Genomic DNA, 12,377 nt, shown 5'->3' with positions numbered 1-12,377 from the left:
GAACATTCTGCCTGCAACAGCACTAACAAAACACTTTCCACACACACCCAATGGCAGGTGCCAAAGTGAGGCGTCTTCTGAAGATAACCAGTACACAGGCAGTCACAACAGGAAACAAGCTATCCTTCAATTAATTTGCTTCATTTATATATCTGCTCAGATCATTTTATCATATACTTTACCAAATGTCCCAAGCAATAAAAATACTAAAGCTATCCCTCTGATAAATAATCTTAAAATAATACAGTAATAACAATCGTAGAACTGCATGACAGGCAGGGACCCTATGGTTTAAACCAACTAAGATGTCCGTTGAAATTAGTGCTATTAACTTCCAGATGCACCAGGGCAATGTTTTAAAGATTAAAATATGCATTTTACAATCATATAGTATGAGAATTGTTTTGATTTTAAATAGACACTGCATTTCACATCATCTTGTTGTTCACTCAATCTTTTCAGTTTTTAAAGTTCTTCCTCAATATCAATTCTACTAAATGGCTTTTAGAAAATTGTTAAATACTGTACTCTGCTTCTCACTACTTACCAAAATATTTTTTTAAAAAAAATGCTAGAGGATTCTGAAAGCATTAGATACATAAATCCCTTCCGTTTTTCATGGAGGATGGGGCTACTAAGTGTTTTATAAATATACTCTGTCCAGTACCTCAGGCAGCATATCTCTGGAGAACTTAAACAGGAAGGCAATGCTGTGCTTATTTTCTCTTGACAGGTTTCTCATAAGCTCCTGGCTGTCCCACTGTGTGGACAGACCAGGAAGGCCTTTGCTCTAATCAGGTGTGGCTCTCTTTGGCCTAAATTCTATGGCTAGTCCAAACCAGAGTAGACCAATACAACCAATTTTTGGACAGTGAATCAACATTTATGTAAATCGTACTAATTCATCCGGTCTGTTCTAGCTGTGACTACCAATATGGTCCTGGTCTTTATCGTATTAACGGTTACACTAAAAATGATGATCACCGTGGAGAAATATTTTTAAAAATGCAACATGCGTACTGTACTTGGAACAAAACTAAGAAAGTATTTTGTGGCACGTTTAAAAATAATCGTTTATCATAAATTCCCTAAACCTGAGTAAATACTGAGTAAATATGCAAATGCATGCTTTCCATTAATGACAGTGAGGATGAAACTTGTGGCAATTGCAGTGAAAATGCTGAGTGTGTAGTAGAGTGCCATTTACTCTAACAACCACCGACGGCCAATTCAAACCAGACTGAGTATCAAGTGGCCAGGACTTCTAGATCAGGGAAAGTCAGTTACAAATCTTACACCTTGTTTATTTTTAGAAGTTAAGCCACCATGTCAGTTCAATTTTATAATTACGTGCAATGGATCACCTCTAGCTGTCCCAGTAGTTCTCCTGGGGTGGGGTGGGGGGAGGCAAAAAGCGATCCTAGTATAAATTCCAAGCTTCCTGAAAACTAAGCATTTCTACAGCTCTTCTTTTCACTACTCCGATGCGGATATGCGATCTGGAGCTTACGGGAGGGCAGGCAGGGTATGAATGTAACTTCTAAATAAACTGTAAATAATGTGCGACCAAGCCAAACGCTTCTGCTTGGAAAGGAGCTTAAGAGGCGAGCGAGGAAACTCATTAGTCGGTCGCTAAAAGGGCCCCCACTTACTTTTTCACAGCTTCTATAGATCCTGGAATAGGGACTCCGCCTCCTTCGCCTCCACTGTCATAAAGTACCCCGCTAATATCTAACACAAGCCCCTTAATGCCCGCAAGGCGTTTACTCCAATCAGCCATAATGGGGAATGAATAAACCCGGCTTGCTTGCATAAATATTCGAGCCAGTACACGGGGGACAGAGAGAGAGAGAGATAGCACGACGCTGCGCCGCCGGGCTAGCAAACCCTTCCTGCCCGCGAAGGCGCCTGGGAAATGTAGTAGTCCCTTGATCACCGACTTGCCTGCTGCCACAGACCTAAGCGTCAGTCCTCTTGAAGGCCATCGGTCAGTTACTCCCGAGTAGACATGTTTCCACACACACCCTCCCCCCGTGAGGGTTGCTTCTGCGCAGACCACGCGGTAGGACGGCGCTCGCAGGCAGATCACTTTGGCTGTGTGCGCCCCGTTGACAACCTGTCCCTGCTGGCAACCTGATGGTGGAGACCTGTTTCCTTCAGTTATCATCACCCTATCACACACACACACACACACACACACACCGTTAACGCAATTTTTTACCACACTTCCGAAATAAAAGGTAGAAGATTCTACACTCTTGGTCAATTGTGTGGTTCCTTTGCAACATGGTGGTGGAGACAACTGGGCTGCCCATAACAGAGCACTGCCACAACCTTGAAGCGACAGCCCTACCTTTAGGCAGAGTGAAAAAGTTGCTGCAGGATGCAGATGCTCAGCTCCGGCAGTCCTCACCATTTTGCTCCATCAGAAATGCCCTCTCACAAGCCCACCAATCACAAGTAAAACGGGCTATGCTATCCTATCACCAGCATTGAAGTGAGAATTGATGGCAAGTCTACTCTCTAAGCCAAATGGAGGATGCATGTTCTGAGTCTTTGCCTTAGGCAACAAAATTCTTGAGCTGGCCTGTGCATTTCCCTTTCTTGGGGCCTCGCTCTATGGAAAGATAGGGCAATCCCCACCAGCATAAACCCCTTAGAGGTGGAGCACAACGGAGCTACACGTAAGCAGAGAGGCAAGAAAGATCCTCGCACTTATTCAAGTCTCCTCTTGCTCCCTGCAACATGCTAGTAGGGATGGGACCCAGGATTGTTTCATTTAAGCCATCTAGAAGAAGGAAAGCAACAAGTAGAGGGGGTGGTGAATGTTCCTGCTATGCCTGAGCAGGCCACTGTCTTGTCTTAGTCCCCAAAGAAGTAGCAAATGGACACGCAGAATCATGCAGTGGAAAGGGATAAGAAAACCTATTAAAAGCAGTGGACAGCTTTTCTCACAGCAAGGTTTGTGGGGCGTGTGACTCTCCAAGGGAAGGTACTGGGACCAGCACCCAACAGCTCCAAATAATAAGGGCAGCAGCTGGGGGTTGATGGAAGCTGGAGTCTAGAAATGGGTGGACAGTGATTCCACATTTCTGCTTTACAATTGCTACTATTTATCCAAAAGAATGAGGAAAGTAATTGCCTCAATTGGTCTACCTGCTCACTTAGTCTCTCTTTTTTAATCACATGGGAGGAAAAGATTGGGTCCATTGGGAGGAATGAAAGATATGGCTGGCAGCACCTTCCTCTACTTATTTGTCCTGCCTCTGTCTCTGCAGGCAATACTGAGGCATAACGTCTCTTGGACATGAACTTCCTCACACCTCCCATAAAGAAAGGGTGGTTGAGCAAGAGGCCTAACTATTGAGCTAGGTGTTAAATTTCTAAAAAGTATTGGCATTCATTACGTGTCTTAATATGACAAGACAAGACAAAAACATAAACCTCAACCTCACATTCTTAGTAAGTTCTTTTGTTTGGTGAATGGAGGACCATCCTTTATGGTTTAATTTCTTATAACCAGGTAAAGGGGCAAGAGATTTGAATGAGGTACACTTCCTTTTACCTATTAATTTAACCTATAGAACCCCTCTTATGCTGGATCAGACAATTAATACGCACTAACTGGCAGTGTCTCTGGTGTTTCAGGCAAGAGTCTAATTTATACAAGGATTCAACTGTTGGGACCTTCCACATGCAAACATTTTGGCTTTTAGATATCCGCTCTCTTATATGAACCCCATAATGGTTCACATTGCATCTGAGTTGCACCTGAGGGTGAACAAGTCTGTCAGTTCTATTTTTCCCACGTTAATTTTCTTCTTAAAGTATGAATCTGTTGAGTACCTTCGGTTCAGTTTGTGAGGAAATGTTTGAAGTACAGTATTTCTAAGTTCTTATAAAAAGGAAAGGAAGTGAAGAAAATTTTCACTCATCTCCTTTGGCCAAATCTAAAAGGTGAAGCTGTGCCCAGCATTAAAAGGCCCATGTTATATCTGCCTGCTATGTAGCTGTTGAAGACTAGGGGCCTATCAGCTGTGGTGGCTGCTGGCTCCAGTGTCAATTGTGAGATGAATCCTTAAATAATTCCTGTAATCTTTGGACTACAACTTGAAGTTATTTCATCCACCTTCACTACATGCTAGGTAAAAAGAGGTGGCCGTCATAATTTCACACCACAAACATAGCATGATTTATAAACATTAAAACTCAGACATCTAAGAGGTGAACAGTGAGAATCCTCCAGATTCATCAGAAACAGGGCACCAACAACCTATGGGCTTGATATGGCCCCATTTGGCCCACCAGGCTTCTTCAGGTCCCTGTCTCTCTTCCCAACCTTCCATTCTCTCAGCTCGACATGGTGAAATTCCTGTTGGCAGAAGTTATGTCATGTAACCTGTGGGAATTTTTCAAAATTTAAAAACTTCCAATTCTGCTTCCCCCTCCTCTGTCCTGAGGTTATCTCAAAGTCCCCTTTGTTGTGGGAAAGCCATTGGAGATCATGGAAGGTGCAGGGGGGGGGAGTCTTTAATTATCAAAAATGGACAGCGGTAGGATGGTTTTAATCTTTACCTAGATCATTTGAGTCCTGGTTTACCAAATAATGTACAGAGGGGGGAAAACTGAGGAGATTGGACTATTTGCCAGAAACACACATTTCTGTATTTTCCTTGACTCTTCCAGAGGATATTGATCAGCAGCTGGCCACACAGCAGATAGGTCTGTCCAACAATTTCTTAGTGCTGCTCTCTGACACACACACCCCAAACAATTGCTGCCCTAGGCAGCTGCATCACTCTGCCTAATGGTAGGGCTGATCATGTTATTCACCAGTAAACATGTAAACAGGTGTGACATGTAATTGAGTTGTAGGCTGGATATCCTCAGGTTATAGCATAACAGACTGCCACCTTATACAGATACCTTAAAACCTCATTAGTTTGTCACAGAAATAAATGGATTGATCCATACTGCTTTAAGACAATATGAGAGATTTTTATCAAGTATGCTCAAAGTGTTTTTTTTTTCAGTCTCCTGATAAAGTGCAGGTGCTTTTTATTGTGAACACAATCAATAGGCATGCCACAATTCACGAATATATAAGAAACAGTGTTGGAATTATAGTCCACTTTACTTCAAGTAAAGCCAAGGAGGCTTGGAATCATTGATTTGCCTCAGTGCTACAAGTCACTTCTTTTAAGAGATAATATCTAAACTGTAAAATTCATTATATAGACCCAGAAATGGATCAGGTTATTTAAAACAACACTGCTAATGGTACAATATCTCAGCTGTCCACACTGATAGGCAGCATTGTCTTGGATAGTGTTATCAGTCCAGGACACCCGCTATGAATATTGATCTGCAGCTTGTAACAGCCATCACTTGCCGTCAGGACAGGTCAGGGTTGAAACCCACCTAACATCAAAGCAATTTAAAGACAGCACTCAGATGGAATTTTAATGCCTGCTCCTGACTGAAAAACAAAACAAGACCAGGGAGCTTCCTCCCCCCCTGTGACTTCATAGTATTTAAAGAAGCCCTTTAGCCTTAAAATTGATACTTTAAGGAACTCCATTTGTTTCATGTCTTAAACCCCAGTCACCCAGAACAATGATTGCAATAAATTCACAAGAATGTATTGTGCTATGTATTCAACTGGCAGGTCTACTCTCCCCTTCAAAATAAACATGTGTATCTTAAGGTAGGGGCTTTCTTTAGAAACAAAGAAGAATTTAGACAAATACTCTTGATTTTTAAATGAACCTAATAGTCTAAAGAATTACGTAGTACTGCAATCATAGCAAATGCAAGTAAAAGCCCCCTTTTTTGCACCATTATGATGAATTGTAAAAAAGAGAGAGTTGTGCTTTAGACTATATTCTATCATATTTTATTCAGTTTGTTGCAATTAATGCAAAACATTTCAGAAAGTTTTCTGATATAGACAAGTATTTTTCACTTAATCTTCACAGCTGATGATGAAGTGGGCTGCAGTACATAAAAGCTGATAAAAAGTAAAATTTGTTAGCCTTTCACATACCACAGGAGTCTTTGCTATTTTTTTTCTGAAATGTTCACTATGCAGAACATGTGCATGTATATTTCCCAGTGCAATCTTATTTGTGCCTATTCAGACATTTCAATGAATGAAACAGGTTTTAATCATAGATGAGTAAATGCAAGGACCCTCGTGGTGCAGTGGCGCAGTGGTTAAACCACTGTACTGCAGACAAAACTGTGCTCACCACCTGGGGTTCAATCCCATGTAGCAGCTCAAGGTAGACTCAGCCTTCTATCCTTCGGAGGTCAGTAAAATGAGTACCCAGCTTGCTGGGGGAGGGGAATGTGTAGCCTGCATAATTAACTTGTAAACCACCCAGAGAGTGCTTGAAGCGCTATGGGGTGGTATATAAGCAGCACGCTTTGTTTTGCTTTGATAAGTGTGTGTAAAATTGCAGCCTTGCAGATATTGTACATTTAGACACAGTAAATTTATTTATTTTATTTTATTAGATATTTACCCCGCCCCCCTAGACAGTGTCTACTAGACAGTGTGTAAAAACACACCTACATGCATGTCTGCCAATACTGTAATTCATTTCAATGGGCATCATTTGCCATGTAAGGTGCTTCTCAACATGAGTAATGATGGCAGAGTCTACCTTAGGGAAAGGACTAATATGTGCTGCCTCATAAATAATGGTTTGTGAAATTATTCCCACAATACAAAATTTATGTCAGTGTCCCAAATCTTCTATTGGTGAATCATATTATTTTGCCTGTTCTCTATCCTGGCTGAGGAATAGCGATGTGTCCCCATTTAACAATGTCTGTTGTCTTCACTGACCTTCTGTTCTTTCTCCTCAGTCTTTTTATGTTGGATTGATAATACAGATCTTTGTACTCATGTACAAAGCCAGGGCAGTTTAGTCCCCTGGAGTCACATTTTTGGTACAGAATTTACACAGAACCAATTCTACAAGGGAGGTATTCTGAAACATTACCACCTTGATAGTTGTGAAACAGTGTGCCTGCCTTTTAGCCACTGAAAATGTACTTTAAAAAAGCATTTGGGACAAACATTATCCCAACGTATCTATTGCATTTTGCCATATTGTCCCAGCCAAGTATGTGTCGGAACAAAAAATGCCTTATGAGATTTTTCGGGCGAGGGGAAGATGCCAAGAAGCAGAAGTGGCATACTATGACTGTCCATTCACTGCAGTTTGCAGTGAGTTCAGGAAATACAAGATATGAGCATTAAACCTTAACCCTAATCACAGCCATAAACATCAATACACTAGAATTTTCATGGAGATTCCCTTTTGCTTACTTGATGCCAGTGTTGTGTTATCCTGGCAGCAGCTATGAAATATCTTGATTAACTTTTTTTGTTGTTTAGTCATTAACTTACTTCCGACTCTTCGTGACCCCATGGACCAGAGCACACCAGGCTCTCCTGTCTTCCACTGTCTCCCGGAGTTTGGTCAAATCTGGAGTTTGGTCAAATCCTGATTAATTACATGCCACCAAGTCAATTCTAACTCACAGTGACCATTTCCAGATTACTTAGAAGAGTTTTACCATTCTTCTTCTACCATTTTTCTTTTTGGGGGACTGTGTGGCTTGCCCAAATACACACAGGCTGCCAACAGAGCATAGTGGGAAGTGGAACTCCCGACTCCTGGCCTCTTAGCCAGGTTATCTGTCTCAGTGAGCTTTCCAGCCAGTGATGGAATATCTTACCATTAGTAATACTAGTCATTTGAATAACAATGACACAGATTTGTGGCAAATTTTGATTTCGTTGTGATAAGAGTCCCCTTTCCCTTTTGCTGTCACCAATATCTCAGGAAATGAAACTAAGGAACAATCTCCTTTCATTGCAAAGATGAGTTATGCTGGTCTGCGGGGCTAATACAGTGGACCCTCGACTTACAGACGGTTCGACTTACAGACTTTTCAAGTTACAGACTTCTCTGGCCGCAAAATTTAGGTTCGACTTGTAGCAGGAGAATCGACCTACAGACCACAAAAAAACCAAAATGGAACAAAAATGGAACAAAAACGGCCGGTTACAGGATTAATCGGTTTTCAATGCATTGTAGGTCAATGGAGACTCGACCTACAGACTTTTCGACCTGCAGCCACCGTTCCAATATGGATTAATTCTGTAAGTAGAGGGTCCACTGTAGTCAGGTCCTATAAGGAACGGGGCAAGCCTCTGAGACCATTAATTCCAGGGAATATTCTGTGTTTAGGAATGGATTGGGCTAAAAAGGAATATAGGATAGGAAAGGTAAAGGTTTAAAAAAAGGAGAGAAAGAAGGAAAAAAGAAGGAAAAATGATATAATGTACAGATTCATAAATTCATAACTAACTTTAATCTATCTAAAGGGTCATCCCAGATTATTCTTATATAGGGATCAAGAAGGATATATGAAGACGTCAAAATCTTCAATGTAACTTAAAATCCCAGTTTATACAGTTGCCTACAAACAAAGGAGCAGAACATTTAAAAGTTGCTTTCTTGAACTATGACTCTCAAAATTCTCAGCTAGTATGATAATGCTAGCTGTGCATTTCTGAGTATAGTGGTCTGAAAAGTAAGTTTTCCAAGCTATCAAGCTATGCCTTGCCCCTTTAAAGACTAACTTCCTTTCCTACCCAGGAACATCAATGTGAAGAAATAATTACAACAGGGCTGATGGGAGTTGCAAGCCAACATCAAGAAGGCCAGTGGTTCCCCCCCCCCTTTTTTTGTTTTGTTTAAGGGCATCCCAGTTCATCAACTTCATGAGTTTTAGAATGCTTCTTAGTTTGTCGCACTTTGATTTGTTTTCTCATGGGAGGTACCACATGATTTAAAAACAGCAATGATTAAAGCAGAGGTCATAATTAGAAAATGGCTTGCAACATTAAGTATTTCAGAGGGTAATTTGGAAGATGTTTGGATAAAAGAGGAGAGATATTTAATGTAAAATACTAGTTTAAGATGCCCTTTTTAAAAGTTCATTTACAGCACCAGCTGCAGATAGGAGGTCCAGAGCTGCAATTAGGAAATCTCCACCTCTGCCTATCTCATACCTGCTAACAATATCAATTGCTTGCCCATTGTTATTTAGCAAAACAGAGGAGCAAGGGATGGGCATTAGTCTCCCACTGATATTTCCGGGTGGAAAGGGTGCTTTCCAATTTGCCTTTTCAGAAATGGCCGGGCATGAGTGGTGTGTTCCACATTGCACGCTGCCATGAATGGTGGGGGTGGGTGGGCTTATGTTCCTAAACTGTTCCTCCAAATCACTGAAGTGCTTTGAAATGCCTTGCTTTTCTTTTAAGTTCTGGGTATCTCAGCCCACCAACCTTTTCAAACTAGAATGCGCATTTGCAATAATGTGTTTTACTGGCAGGGGAGTTTCTTTATGGCAATTTTGAACTGTTTTCCCTTTTCTACTGCAAATAGGTTTGTAGAGACAAGAGGCAGAGCTGTAACTAAGGAAACCAAGGGGGGCATTGCTTTCCCGGTAAATCTTCACCAACAAGGTCAGAGAAATCAGATGTATCCATGTTAGATCCACCACTCCATCAGGTGCAAATCTAGGATCAATTCATACCGAATGGATACAGCTAAACAAACTATAATCAGTTATTTTTACATGGAATCAGGATGGTTAAATCATGATAAAAATAGGATATTTGCCACTCTTTTCTATCTTTATTTGCGGGGAGTGGAGATTCTGTTCCCTGTTAGGAGCCAAAGACTTATTCCAGTGGGAGTCAATACATTCAAGAACCTAGGCAATTTGAATGGACTTCTTAACTTACTTTTTATTGTGGTGGTAGCAACTTACATTTTAATAGCAGCTTCTTCTCTGACTTTAATAGTCAAAATCAACACCTTTTAATGAAACTCACAGACCCAGGTCCATGCCACTTAGGTGTCCTTTAACAAGTACATTTTAAATAAAATATTATGAGGTTACAACAGCACGCTACTACAAACTCAGGTCATGCAACCATTTTTGAACCGATTAAAAAAGTTTCAGACAATTATCTGACTGGAAGTTGGACTACAGTTTGAAAACCTCTGTATTTTAGTGGACATAAACTTTCCCCAAATAATGGGAGATCAGGATTCATTCATTTCAAATTAAACTACCATGTAGTATTTAACACATCACTCTCTGAGCCTTGGTTTTCCATATGAAAACAGGGACAATAGTCACCTCTCTTGAAAAGGTTTTGTAGGAGACAAAGGCTGCAATCATATGCTTACTTACTTATGAGGGGGCCAAATTAATAGGTTTACTTTTGAGTAAACAGTTACAAGAGTCATCTACAAAGTATATCTATATTATAATACACTGGTGAAATAGAAGTGCTAGAATAATTCTAATTTATCTAACTAGGAGGAAATAAGAACTGTTTCATTCATGTTTGCATTCTCTGATTATTTTTTAAATTAGTAGAAGTGTCTATATAGTGGAAATGTTTGCGCATATGGATAATTAAAATATACTTCATTCCTTTATGTTTTAAACTCATTTATATTTCTATCTTATTCATATTTCCCCCTTTATACAAGCTTCTAATCAGAGACCTGACATAAAAACATTTGCTCAAATATTATATGTATCCCACGTAAGATCTAATACCCCAGGGGGTCTGCAGAAGAGGAAAGCCATCAAAAGCCAGAAAGGACAACAAAAATATTGTAAATACTTATTTTCACAAATCATATAATCAAGTCATCTTTCAAAGGAGAGAGAAAGAGAGAGAAATAGGATCTTTTTTTATCACACAAAGAAAAATGTGCTAGAATGTTTCTATTCTAAGCCAGTTAAGAATTATTGACAGTATTTACATTTATGAAAGTAGTCATTGACAGTATCAGTGTAGAACTCAGGTTTATTTCTCATTGGATTTATATAGGACTGTGTCAACTTCTAACATTTGCCAGATGAAATGAGGATTTATAACAGATAGAGCAGTCAGCTGAGTAGCATAAACAGTCAGATGTTTTCATAAGATCTGTTGACTAATATGCTTAGAACCCATATAAGTCAGTCCAGGAACATTTATCCAAAACCATGTAAGAGCCATGCTTGAGTTTGCACAGATTTCCCTCTGATCCAGTGGGGTTTGAAACCTGTGGCAGTCCAGATGCTTTTGGACTACAGAAAAATGTTGTGATCTGGACCATCGCTTGGAGACATTACCTTTTCGGAATATGGCTCCCAGAATCCTCAGTCCAAAAAAAGAGAGAATAATGTTCCCATTGGCTCCATGAATTTTTTTTTGAACAGGGGACTTCAACTGCATATTAAAAGGTTCGTCATGTTTATTCAGCTGTGTAGATTTCAGCACGACTTACTTACACAATCTTGTATTTGACTCCTGAGAAATACGTCCCATAGTTCTAACTCCCAAGTAAGTCAATATACAATTGCAGCCTTTACACATAGGATACATGTGAATAATAAAAACAAAAATCAATACATAGAGTGAGAAGAAAACTACAGTGGTGCCTCGCTTAACGAGTGCACCACATAACGACGAAATCGGATAGCGATCCGTTTTTTCGGATCGCTAATGCGATCGCTTAACGTTTTTCTTATGGGGCACAATTCGCTTTGCGAAGACCGGTAAGCGTTTCGCTTACCGATCTTCGCAAAACGAAGCCCCGACGATCAGCTGTTCGGCGGCCAAAATGGCCGCCGGAAGCCCGGAAATGGCCCAAAATGGCCGCGCGCAGCGTTTTCGCGCCCTCGTTAAGCAAGGCGAGGGCGCAAAAATGGCTGCCGGCCATTAGAAAGCTTCGTTGAACGGTGAGTATTTGGCTCATTTGGAATGCATTAAACCATGTTTAATGCGTTCCAATTGAAATCCCTGCCCCGTTCAACGATGCTTCAGCATAGCGAAGGTTAATCCGGAACGGATTAACCTCGCTATGCGAGGCACCACTGTATAGCGCTTAATTTGCAAGACCTAAGCAGGGCTGTTAATGACAGGAACTTCAGGAAGTAATTAATTCTTGAGGTCCTCATAAGTCAGAAAAGACTCGATGTCATGTATCCACACATACATACACTGACTAATAAAGCAGAAACATTGGTGTGCCATAGCAAAACCTTTTGGCCCTGACCTTCTGCTGCTTTGAATCAAAGTATGTTGTTGCCAGAGTGGCATGTTCAAAACCGGTTATTAAGAGATTTTGCAAGTTGAGACCATGTTGTGTTAAGTCAATAATACCTGTGGGTTTTTTCCTTTCTAACATTCTTGTCTCTGATAGCATTTATATTCCATCAGCTGATAAATCAGATAGTCTTTCATCCTCTGACCTGGAATGTCTTGCTGTTGGTTGTTCTCA

The 12,377-nt window shown here is 40.6% G+C and overlaps 1 protein-coding gene across 2 annotated transcripts in view; it reads right to left on the bottom strand.

Moving 5' to 3' along the window:
* Positions 1 to 1,889, bottom strand: part of LHPP (phospholysine phosphohistidine inorganic pyrophosphate phosphatase) — a 186,058-nt gene extending 184,169 nt beyond the window's left edge. Inside the window, exon 1 of one of the 2 annotated variants that reach the window (XM_020791539.3) lies at positions 1,653 to 1,889. In XM_020791539.3, coding sequence (XP_020647198.3) covers positions 1,653 to 1,813 — 161 coding nt within the window. In that variant the 5' untranslated portion in view covers positions 1,814 to 1,889. The remainder of the gene's footprint in view (positions 1 to 1,652) is intronic. The other variant, XM_020791540.3, reaches the window with a different exon arrangement.
* Between the last annotated feature and the right edge of the window lie 10,488 nt (positions 1,890 to 12,377).

The sequence above is a fragment of the Pogona vitticeps genome, chromosome 3 (genome assembly GCF_051106095.1).
Source record: "Pogona vitticeps strain Pit_001003342236 chromosome 3, PviZW2.1, whole genome shotgun sequence".
Lineage (NCBI taxonomy): Eukaryota > Metazoa > Chordata > Lepidosauria > Squamata > Agamidae > Pogona > Pogona vitticeps.
This window is presented reverse-complemented; position numbering and strand designations above follow the sequence as displayed.